At 34.2% G+C, this 12,817-nt stretch overlaps 1 protein-coding gene across 1 annotated transcript in view; it reads left to right on the top strand.

The window, feature by feature from the left end:
- The window catches only part of HDAC9 (histone deacetylase 9), a 582,852-nt gene that overhangs the window by 498,697 nt on the left and 71,338 nt on the right, over window positions 1-12,817 (top strand). The window contains exon 23 of the mRNA XM_081243377.1: window positions 593-726. Coding sequence (XP_081099503.1) covers window positions 593-726 — 134 coding nt within the window. The remainder of the gene's footprint in view (window positions 1-592; window positions 727-12,817) is intronic.

The following is a 12,817-nucleotide window of genomic DNA, read 5'->3' as shown; positions in this document are numbered from 1 at the left end:
GAAGCATACAGGGGGCTTCAAAAGTATTTTCCTTAAATTGGAAGGTGAGTGACCAGGTGTTTGTCATATTATATTTTATAACATAAATAGATATTATTTTTTGCATTTAGCAACTATGTTATAGTAAAAGAATGTCTGTAAAATCTAATGTGATAGTTAAGTACTTTGAGCTGTCATATAGAAAACCTCCTTTTATAATGAAGGCAGATGATGGAAACAGGAAAGAAATATTAAGCAAACGGAATTGTTTACCTTATTGTCAAACAAACACTATTCAAGTTTTTCATCCAGGTACACATAGAGTGTGTTGTGAAAGGCAGTAATGTGCACTGGTGAAGAACCAAAATGACTGTTGCAAATCTTAGTTGTGATACTTCTTAGCTGTGGGATCTTGGGTTTTGGTGCCCTCATTTGTTAAATAGAGATACTAATAGGACCTAATTTATCAAGTTATTGTGAATATTAAACAAGTTAGCATATGGGAAGTGCCGAGAAAGGACATATGCAGAATAAATGCTCAATCAATATTAGATTCTAGTGGTCAGTTAACTTTTAATTTATACTTTGAAATGTTCTGTTTGCATTATGTTAGGCTTTGGTCATTTGACGAAGCAATTGATGACACTGGCTGATGGACATGTGGTGTTGGCTCTAGAAGGAGGACATGATCTCACAGCCATCTGCGATGCATCAGAAGCCTGTGTTAATGCCCTTCTAGGAAATGAGGTAAAAAACTAAAAGTACAAAAGAGGAGGGGTAAAGGACCAGGAATGTATGCATGCATATTTTTTGTCTTTTTTAAAATCACATGAACTCAGAAAACACAATGGAGCTCTTACAATTTTAAGGAAGAAGGCAAGCCTTAGATAAGAAAAGTTTACATGTTCTCATGGTATATGCTATAACTTTTGCCCAGTTATGGAATCCATATAGTACTCCCCTCGATCAGGTTATTGGCAGACCTCAATAAATAAGTAAAGATAACCCTTGGGAGGAAATGGTTTGTATATTGATCCGGCTAATGAGCAATGAAACATTGAAAAAGAAATAACTCAAAGAAAAGTTCTCTTAATATTTTCTGTAGGATTATGTCAGTTCGGGGGGAAAAAAGCTTTTGAAAAATATTTTTTCAGCTTTATTAAGGTATAATTGGCAAATAAAATTATAATACATATATCTAACATATACAGTTATGATTTGATATGCATATACATTGTAAAATGATTCCCTCCATTGAGTTCATTTAACACATTCATCACCTCACAGTTACATTTTTTTTGATGAAAATACTTAAGTTCTACTCTCTTAGAAAATTTAATTATACAAGACAGTATTATCAGTTATATTCACCATGTTATACATTACATCCTCAAGCCTTATTCATCTTATAAGTGAAAGTTTAAAAACTTTTACCAACCTCTCCTTATTCCCCCCACCACTCAGCTCCTGGCAACCACCATTCTACCCTCTGTTTCTATGAGTTCAACTATTTTGTTTGTTTGTTTTTGGTTCTACATAAGTGATACCATGTAGTTTTTTTTTTTCTCTGTCTGGCTTATTTCACTTGGCATAATACCTTCCATGTTCATCCATGTTGTCACAAAAGTCAGAATTTCATTCTTTTTTTTTAAGATTGCAAAATATTCCATTGTGTCTGTGTATGTGGATGTGTGTGTATTACATTTTCTTTATCCATTCATCTGTGGATGGACACCTACATTGTTTCCAATGTGTCCAATGATGTCCAAATAGTGATTTCATTTCCTTTGGATATTTACCTAGAAGTGAGATCCCTGGGTCATATGGTAGTTCTATTTTTAATTTCTTGAGGGACCTCCTACTGTTTTCCATAGTGACTATACTACCAAGAATGCACAAGGGTTCCCTTTTCCCAACATCCTTACCAGCATTTATCTCTTCCCTTTTTGATAATACATATCCTAACAATATGTGAGGAAGTATCTCATTATGGTTTGATTTGCATTTTCCTGGTCATTAATGATGTTGAATATCTTTTGTGTACATATTGGCCATTTGTATGTCTTCTTTGGAAAAACACATATCCAGGTCCTTTGCCCATTTTGAATTATGGTATTTGGTTTTGTTTGTTTGTTTGTTTTGCTATTGAGTTGTATGAATTCCTTGTATATTTTGGATACTAACTACTTATTGGATATGTGGTAAATACTTTTTCCCATTCCATGGGTTGCCTTTTCATTTTATTGTGATTACCATTGCTGTGCAGAAGATTTTTAGTTTGAGGTAGTCCCACTTGTTTATTTTTGCTTTTGTTGTCTTTTCTTTTGTTCTCAAATCCAAATAACCATTGCCAACAGCTATGTCAAGGAGCTTACCCCCTATGTTTTCTTCTAAGAGTTTTAGGATTTCAAGTCTTACATTTACATCTTTAATCAATTTTGAATTGATTTTTGTGTATAAGATAGGGATCCAGTTTCATTTTTTGCATATGGCTATCCAGTTTTACCAACAACATTTATTGAAGAGACTATTCTTTCCCCATTGTATATTCCTGGTTCCTTTCCTGAAGATTAATTAATGGCTGGGATCTCTCTTCTGTTCTATTAATCTATATGTCTGTTTTTAATGACAATATCATACTGTGTTGATTAATTTTAATATAGTTTGAAATCAGGAAATGTGATAACTCCAGCATTATTCTTCCTTCTCAAGATTGCATTGGCTATTTGCGGTTCTTCTATGGTTTCATATGAGTTTTAGGATTTTTTTTCTATTGCTGTGAAAAATGCCTTTTGGTAAGTATTGCATTGAATTTATAGCTCACCTTGGGTATTATGGACATTTTAATTATATTAACCTTCCTGTTCCATGAACTTAGGATATCTTTCCATTTATTTATGTCTTCAATTTCCTTTATCAGTGTCTTAAAGATTTTTGTGTATAGATCTCTCACTTCCTTGGATAAATTTATTCCTGAGTAGTTTGTTTTTGGTGCCATTGTAAATGAGATTTTGTTTTCTTTATTTCTTTTTCAGATAGTTAATTTTTAGTGTACAGAATCACGACTGATTTTTCTGTGTTGATTTTTTTATCCTGCAACTTTGCTGAATTCATTTAGTTTTAACAGCTTTTTGGTGGCATCTTTAGGGTTTTCTACATGTATCATGTCATCTGTAATAGTAACAGTTTTACTTCTTGTTTTCTGATTTGGATGTCTTTTATTTCTTTTTCTTGCCTGATTGCTTTAGATACTATTTACTTACAGTACTATATTGAATAACAGTGACAGGAGTGGGTATCCTTATCTTGTTTCTAATCTTAGAGGAAAAGTTTTCAGCTTTTCAACATTGAGTATGATGTTAGCTGTGAGTTTCTCATATACGGGACTTATTATGTTGAGGTACCTTCCTTCTATACCAAATTTATTGAGAGTTTTTTTCATGAAAGGATGTTGAATTTTGTCAAATGCTTTGTCTGCATCTATTAAGATGATTATATATAATCTTTATCCTTCATTTTGTTGATGTAGCTTATTGCATTTATTTATTTACAGATGATGAACTACGCTTGCATCCCAGGAATAAACCCCACTTAATCATGGCATATGATCCTTTTAATGTACTGTTGAATTCAGTTTGCTAGTATTTTGTTGAGGATATTTGATCTCTGTTCATCAGGGATATTGGCCTGTAATTTCTCTCCTTGTAGTGTTCTTTACTGGCTTTGGTATCAAGGAAATGCTGACCTCCAAAAATGAGTTTGGGCATCTTACCTCCTCTTCAATTTTTTGGATGAGTTTGAGAAAGATTGGTATTACTTCTTCTTTAATTTTTGATGGAATTCACCAGTGAAGCCATCTGATTCTGGACTTTCCTTGGTTGGGAGGTTTTTGATTATTAATTCAATCTCCTTACTAGTAATTTGTTTGTTCAGATTTTCTATTTCTTCATTATTCAATCTTAATGCGTTTTTTGTTTCTAGAAGTTTATCCATTTCTTCTAAGTTATTTAATTTGTTGGCATGTAATTGTTCATAGTAGTTTCTTATGTTCCCTTGTATTTCTGTTATGAATTGTAATGTCTCCTCATGCATTATTAATTGAGGCCTTTCTCATTTTTTCTTAGTCTAGGTAAAAGTTTATCAATTTTGTTTATCTTTTCATAAAACAAGCTTAGTTTTATTGATTTTTTCTATTGTCTTTTTAATCTCTATTTTATTTATTTCCACTCCGATCTTTGTTGTTTCCTTCTTTCTACTAATTTGGCCTTAGTTTATTCTTCACTTTTTAGTTTCTTCAGGTTTAAAGTTAGGTTGTTTAGTTGAGATCTTTCTTTTTTCTTAATGTAAGCATTTATCACTATAAACTCTTCTTAGAATGGCTTTTGCTGCATGCCATACGTTTTGGTATTTTGTGTTTCCATTTTCATTTGTCTCAAGATTTATTTTATTTCTTTTGATTTCTTCATTGACATATTGATTGTTCAGTAGCATGTTGTTAAATTACTATCTATTTGTGAATTTTCCAGTGTTTTCTTGTAATTGATTTCTAGTTTCATGCTATTGTGGTCAGAAAAAATAATTGGGATGATTTCAGTCTTTTAAAATTTGCTAAGACTGGTTTTGTGGCCTACTGTATTATCTCTCCAGGAGAATGTTCCATGTGTGCTTAAGAAGAATGTATATTCTGCTGCTGTTGGATGGAATGATCTGTATATGTCTGTTAGGTCTATGCCATCTAATGTAGTTTAAGTCCAGTGTTTAGTTATTGATTTTCTATCTAAGCTATCCATTGTGTTATATCCTCTTGGTGAATTGACCCCTTTATCATTTTATAATGATCTTCTTTGTCTTATATTACGGTTTGGGGGTTAAAGTTTATTTTTTCTGATATAAGTATATCTGCCCTGCTTTTTGTTTCCATTGGCATGGCATATTCCATCCCTTCACTTTCAGCCTGTGTGTCCCTAAACCTGAAGTGATTCTCTTGTAGACAGCATGTAGTTCAGCCTTGTTTTTTAAATCATTCAGCAACTCTATATCTGTTGACTGGAGAATTTAGTCCATTAAATTTAAAGAAGTTATTGATACATATGGGCTTACTGTTGCCATCTTTTTGTTTCCTGGCTGTTTTGTAGTTCTGTTTTTCCTCTCTTGCTGTCTTCCATTTGTGAGTTGTTGATTTTGTGTAGTGGTATGTTTTGATTCCCTTCTCTTTATCTTTTGCATATCTACTATAGGTTTTTGCTTTGTGGTTACCATTAGGCTTACATATAACTCCTATAGTTTTAATAGTGTATAATATTTTAAGCCAATAACATTTTAATTTTTAATGCTTAGAAAAGCACTACATTTTTATACTTTCCTCCCACAATTTATCCTTTTGATGTCAAAATATACATTTTTTATATTGTGTAATCATTAAAAATTATTGTAGTTATGGATTATTTTTAATACTTCAGTCTTTTAACCTTTACACTAGAGTTATAAGTGATTTACCCACCACCATTACAATATGAGTATTCTGAATTTAAGTATAAAAATATATATATATGTATGTATGTATATATACATGTATGTATATACATACATGTATGTGTGTATGTATATATAGATATATAATATATATATATATATACTTTACCAGTGAGTTTTATATACTTTTATGTTCTCATGTTACTAGTTAGCATCCTTTAGTTCAGCTTGAAGAACTCCCTTTAACATATCTTATAAGGCAAATCTACTGGTGATGAACCCTTTAGCTTTTGTTTGTCTTCAAAACTTTATCTCTCCTTGAATTCTTAAGGACAGCTTTGCTGGGTGAAGTATTCTTGGTTGGCAGTTTTTTCTTACTACACTTTGAATATATTATCCCATTTGCTTATGGTCTGCAAGTTTTCTGTTGAAAAATCCACTCATAATCTTAATGAGATTCCCATATTTTCTCTTGATGCTTTTGAGATTCTCTCTTTGTCTTTAACTTTGACAATTTAATTATAATATACCTTGGTGTGTGTCTCTTTAGATCCATCTTATTTGGTATTCTTTGGGCTGCCTGGATCTGGATATCTGTTTCTTTCCCCAGGTTAGGATAGTTTTTAGCCACTATTTCTTCAAATACACTTTCTGGCCCTTTCTCTCTCTTCTCCTTCTGGGAAACCTAAAATGTGTATGGTGGTCTGCTTAATGGTGTTCATTAAGTCCTTTAAGCTATCTTCATTGTTTTTCATTCTTTTTTCTTTTGCTACTTTGACTTGATGAGTTTCACTACCTTGTCTGAGTTACCTGATCTTTTCTTTTACTTGATCTGGTCTGCTGTTAAACTCCTTTATTGAATTTTTCAGTTCATTTATTGTATTCTTCAGTTCTGTGATTTCTGCTTGGTATTTTTTTTTTTTTTTTTTTTTTTTGCGGTACGCGGGCCTCTCACTGCTGTGGCCTCTCCCCTTGCGGAGCACAGGCTCCGGATGCGCAGGCTCAGCAGCCATGGCTCACGGGCCCAGCCGCTCCGCGGCATATGGGATCCTCCCGGACCAGGGCACGAACCCGTATCCCCTGCATCGGCAGGCGGACTCTCAACCACTGCGCCACCAGGGAGGCCCTCTGCTTGGTATTTTTTAATATTTTCTTTCCCTTTGTTGAAATTCTCACTTTGTTCATGCATTGCTCCCTGACCTTGGTGACCATAATTAGGACTGTTATTTTGAATACTCTGTGGGGTAAATCACTTATCTCCATTTCACTAAGATTAGTTTCTGGAGATTTATCTTCTTTTGTTTGGAATATATTCCCCTGTTTCTTCACTTTCCTTGACTTTCTTTGTTGGTTCCTGCACATTATAAAAACACCCACCTCTCCCAGTCTTGATAGGCTGGTCTCATTAGGAGATGAACTTTGTCTATCAGCCCAGCCCAAGCTCCTGGTTACCTCTCAAACCTTTGTGATTGTCCAAGCCACAGTCTTCGTTGTTAGCGGCTCCCAGTAGTTGAGGGTGTGCCCAGACCTATAAGTGTCCATAAGGCAAGAATCACAGTCAGCACCTAGAAGTAGGCTGATTAGAAGCTGGGTGGAAAGTATGCAGTCAAACCCCTCCCAAAGAGAAACTGTGAGATGGGAATTTTTGCCTTTCCTTCTACACTGAGCTCACGTGTGTTGACATGAGGGGTACTCCTGTGCCCATTTAAAACTTACTTCTTTGTTTGCTACAATCCTATGGGACTAATAAACACATGCTCTATTAGCTATCAGAGCTAGGTGATTTGGGGTCCCATCCTTCAGGTCGCAACCATAAAACTTGTGGTGCTAGATATGTGAACAAGCTCCTTCCATGGAGACACTTGGTGACCTGGTTTTATTGTTGGAGGGAAGCAGAAGAAGAAGGCAGGAGAAGTGCCCACCAGCTATTGAATGCTCTGGGGAGAATCACAGTCAGCATCTTAATGTGAACTAATTAGAAGTCAGACCCCTCAGGCAGCAGCTTGTAAAGTATGTAGTCAGATCCCTTGCAGAGAAAGACTGGGAGATGAGCATGTTTGCCTGCTCCCTCTGCACTGATCCTTGGGAGGATAGCTATAGTATTGATAGTAAGTGCTCACATACTTAAGAACTGCTTTTTTGTTTGCTCTGGTCCTATGGGACTCAAGAAACCAAGCCCTGTTGGCTTTCAGAGCTAAGTGTTTTGGGAGCCATTCTTCTGGTGGGAGCCTAAAAGTTGGGGTGCTAGATGTATAGTCCAAACCCTTCACTCCTCAGGGAGAAGCTGGGGAATGAGTGTTCATGGCAAAAGTGTATCTAAGAATTTCCCACCCATTTTGATATGGGTATTTTCTTATTTGCTCAATGTGTAGTAGTCACTCAGCTAGTTTCTTTCAAGGGAATTGCTCTGTTTGTAGCTATACATTCAGTGCATCCATGGGAGGAAGAAAATTCAAGAGCCTCCTGTGTCACCATCTTGGTCTGGAGTCTTAAAAATATTTATAAACTCTTTTTTTCGGTCACCATTTATAAATTCTTTAGGCTGAGAGATACATACTATTTCCATGTTACAGATGGTGATAATGAGACTCAAAGAGGTTTGAGAAATCCATTCAAAGTCATGCAGCCAGAATGCAATAGATCCAAGACCTGAACTTGAATTTACATTGCCAAAGGTCATTCTTTTTTCTTTCACATCACATAACTAAATTGCAACATATTTTTCTGACTACTCTGGAGAAGACTTCAGATCAAATTACCATTAGGTTCACTTCCAGACCATGGAAAGCTTTTGGACAAATTAATAGCAATTCACAAATATTTCAAAGTTCATATGCATTCATTAATATTATCATATCAATTCATTTACTTTTATAGTGAATGTACAGAATGTTACAGCTACTTTATATATTTTGCCTTTTTTCACAAACTCAAAGTATTACTTTGCTTATAAAATAAACATATACAAAATCATTTAAAAAATCTATAATTCATACTGTTCTTTAAAAGTAACTCATGTTTTCACCTACAGTATTTATGAAGGGGAAAAAGTATATTTTCTTCTGCACACTGAACACATAAGTTTTATTGTCATTATCTTACAAACCTATGATGCTTCAATATGATTATTGTGCTATGTTTATTTAAGTAAATATGTACATTTTTAATTTGAAGGAAAATATGAGACAGAAGACTTGAGCACTGCTCAAGTCTTTACTCTGTTGTGTAATATTAGCACAGTAACTCAAAGGATGTAACTATCTGGTGATTAATGTTATTAGTGGACTGCTAATTCATATCACACATAGGTCATGGTGTCTTAAGATTTTCTAAATATTAGAATATTTCTGAGATTCCTATGAACAAATAACATCAAACAGAATGTTGAGGTTTTATTTTTTGTTTTTTTTTGTTTTTCATTGAAATAAGGGAGTGCAAAAAATGAATACTACTTCTACCTTATCAGTTAATGTTGGGCTGTTCTATTTGCCTACCAGATAACGTATTTTGCATATTCACCTATATTCTCAAATTACTTATTTCATTTTAAATATAGAAACATTTTAAGGAAGTAGACTGGTTTTAATATTTGCATGCAAAGGCTTACACCAGATGTGCAGAAAATCACAGTATGGTGTGGATTGTGGCTCCATGGATGATTGACCTGCCCAGAAAGAAATGTTACCCAGTTGCAAAAGCCAACCACTTTTCCAACTATGTGAAAAGAAATTATGGATTTCACTGGCTCTATTTGAACACATTCATTCAAATGACATTCTATCTCTGTGCTCTTGTAATCTCTGCACTTGGCCCACTCCCTTCTTCCAAGGGAGGATTTCCAATGAAGATGGAATAATTTGTCCTGTGGTCTCTTTCTTTAAAAGATGATTGTATTTCAGAACAGATGCAAGTCAGTTGTATGGAGTTACATGTTTTTCTTAATTTATCTGAATTTACTAAAAAAGCAAAATGGATGTGTTTTGTACCTTCCTTCCCTTGTATGCTCATTTGACTAGGATGTCTTTGATCATTTTATTATATCAGCTATATCTAGAGATCAAAGACACTGTTTTCATAGAACAGTTACTGACATTAGAGGGATGTCACCTAATTTAAAGTTTGAGACCTTTGCCTTTTCTCTATGTTTTTAGAAAGACCAGGCTTGAAATAGAGGAAGGGATAAAAGTACCATTGGCCAATCTTAAACATGCCCACGTGTGTGTATAAATGCTAAAAATTCCAGTAAGTGATAAACTAAATGATTTTTTTTGGCTACATTGACTATTTAATCAACTTCAATTATCTGGATATCTTATAGTAAATTTGATTTAGTTATTATAATACCCTAAATACTACCTGTTCCTTTTCATTGGCTGTCTTCAATTACACAAGCACGATCTAAAATTTGTTCATTATGAACTAAACAAGAGAGATTTAAGTAATCTATGTCTTCCTTTTTTAATTGAGATATCTTAGGGATATAAGCAAAAATATAGATTTTTCACAAAATACTTTAAGGGTAACAGATGGATTTGGTATATTGAACTTTGAAAGGTAAATTTTGGTGTGTCAGGTCTATCAATACACAGAGAAACGAAGCAAAGAGAAAGAATGATTTTTTTAAATGAAAAATGGAAGAAAAATACCTATGTGTTGTACATTATAATTCATTTGAAAAAAGGAAATGAAAATGTAATACTTGAAACAACTTATGAAACAAAAAGTTCTTCTCTCTTTCATTGACAATATAATTTATAATCCATGGCCTGGGTTTCTGTATTTTTTTCCAGTTCAAAGGTCATCATGACTAACAGCATCACTACACTGAAGTTTTAAGTTTCATTCCCTTAGAAAAACTAATATATAAGGCATAGTGCTTGTACCTCACCATTGAAAAAAAGTGCATACATGTCGTTTTCATAGTAGTATGTGGTAGGCTCTAGGTAAGAAAATAAAAAAGGATGTCTTTCAGGATACCAATTATTGCAATTTCAAATCCCATTTTCCCTCCAAACTCCCTTTTCAAGTGATTAATAGGGCAATTATAACTTATTATCTGGGATTTCACTTTTACAAATAACAAAGTGTAGTAAAGCTTGAGCTTAAAACATTGGCAGAACATACACTGGCTTCTCAACACTGAACATGCAATTGAACTCAAATTAGGAAGGTCAAGAAAGGCTTTTTTGAGAGACTCTGCACTTTGTCAGATGTATTTATTCATGTGCAGAGGATTTAGAGTTCATAAACATTTTGCCAGTTTTTTGAATGCTATTTCTTTTCCTTGTTGTTCTTGGCCAGGCCATGTCAATACAGCAAAATGCTGCTTCATATGGCTTATTATCAGCAGAATAATATGTATTACATAACCCAAAGGGATTGTAAAATCAGCAGGAACTCTTGGCTCTGCATCTCAATGTAGATACATAGATGGGTACCACAAACTTGATTTTTTTTAAAAAATTAAGTTATCTGTGTGTTACACCCAAAATAGGCATTTCTTCTTTTTAAATATTTTTTTATCATGAGAGTGATCTAGTTAGCAAAACATCTCTTAACTATTCTTTTAAGAAATATGCACAAGGTCAGTCAAAATAATATACTATTGGATTAAAACTAATTTGAGCATGATACAGGAAATGCCTTGAGGCAACTGATTTTGAAGACATACCAGAAGTCCATTTTTTTCCTTTTTGTTGGCAAAGTTCAGGACTTAGATTTATCAGTCCAATCACTGTATGATGAATATTTTTGAACTTCCTTAATGAAGCACTAGAAACTCCAGCTTGAGGATTGTAAGAAATTAAAGTGACTATCTAAATGTGAAGAATCAGGTTGCTTGGACTAGCATCAAAGATACCTATGTGAATAGTCACATCGTTTGTTAGTTATAGTAATAGAAACATCTGTGAGGTTCTCAGAGACACTGATTTTGGTAATCTGCATTTGCGTTTGCTGGCAAACAATGTCACAGTTGCTTTAAGGCCACATTTGCCTACTGTTATGCAAAGCCAATTAGCAGCACCCTGGGTTGCTTCCTCTGAAAGAAATTTTCTTAGGAGGTGAGAAAAGCTTAAGCAGTTGGCATTCCTATGGAATTTAAAATAAAAACATTGAAAAACTTAAGATAGGTAAAAGAAAGGAGAGTACATATAGCACTAAGAGCCTTGAGTAGTGAGTTGAGAACATGGCCATTAAAAGACCACCTGTCAAAACAGAATAAATGACTGTTTTAAGCTTGTTAGAGAAAAAAAAATTGCCATAGACATGGAAGCTGTTGAGATGATGCTACAGCCTCTGGCACTGAAGGTTCTGCACTTAACATTTGAGTCTATAGCATGTCTTTTCTTGATCTCCCTCACTCTTATTAAGGTTTGGCTTCTAGGCCTTTCTTCCTTCCCTCCTTTCTCTCTCTCTCTTTCTTTCACTACTTACCTTCCTCTCTCTCATTTCTCCTCTTTTTGTAATAACTGCTATCTCCTGTTGATTAGGTTCAGCTGCTTTTATTTGACTTGATTTCAGCAACAGTGGCTACACTTAGTGATTGTGTATGTTTATAATCTTTCCAAGATGACTCTTCGCTCTAAAGGTGCTGAAAAATCTCTTGAATTGACTTAAGTGTTGACAACCACCGCTGAGGTGAACTGTTGAGATGTTGTTGTCTGAGTTGCTCATCAGGGGTTTGTTTGCATTAGATTTTGAATGGATGAGCCACTTTACCATCTTTTTCATCCTTTAGATGATGTATGGCTGACTCCATCGGGGAATTGGTGTGAATCTCGGAAAGCTTACAAGCTCCTAAATAGTTGCAAGTCATGAGTTGAGAAAGGGAGAAGTGACTACAGGGAAAATGTGTGATAATCCAGAATAATGTTTTTCATGGTCTTTTCTTAGACTTTGAAACATATCCGCACTCTGAAAAAGTGTATGGGTAATCTAAAGAGTTAAAATGTTTTGGAAAATATTATTTGAAGATATTCTCTGTTATATTGATAGATATAGCCTATGAATTTGCATCTCTTAAAAGCTTATGAGAAGCAGAGCCAAAGTGATTGTGGAGTTTTCTGTTTATCTGTTTTAGCAAATGCCAAATAAACTAGAAGTTATCTGGATAACTCAAAACTCCATCATGCAGATCTGTACTGATTGTCTTTAGGGTTTTTAGAAGGTGTTAAAAGGAATGTGGGCTGGGAACCTGGACACTTCATAGGGTTCTGGTTACCAATAAAAGAGAGAAAGCATTTCTTTTCAGTGGTGAAGTAAACATGTTATGATATTCATTTGTCTGTCTGTTCATTCAGTAGTCTTTTATTGGACATCAATGTTATACCTGTAAGTTCTGATACAAGTAAAAGTAAAAGAAATA

This window comes from Mesoplodon bidens (genome assembly GCF_964165515.1).
Source record: "Mesoplodon bidens genome assembly, chromosome: 9".
NCBI classification, from domain to species: Eukaryota; Metazoa; Chordata; class Mammalia; order Artiodactyla; family Ziphiidae; genus Mesoplodon; species Mesoplodon bidens.
The sequence above is the reverse complement of the archived record's forward strand: the minus strand, read 5'-3'. Positions and strand labels throughout refer to the sequence as shown.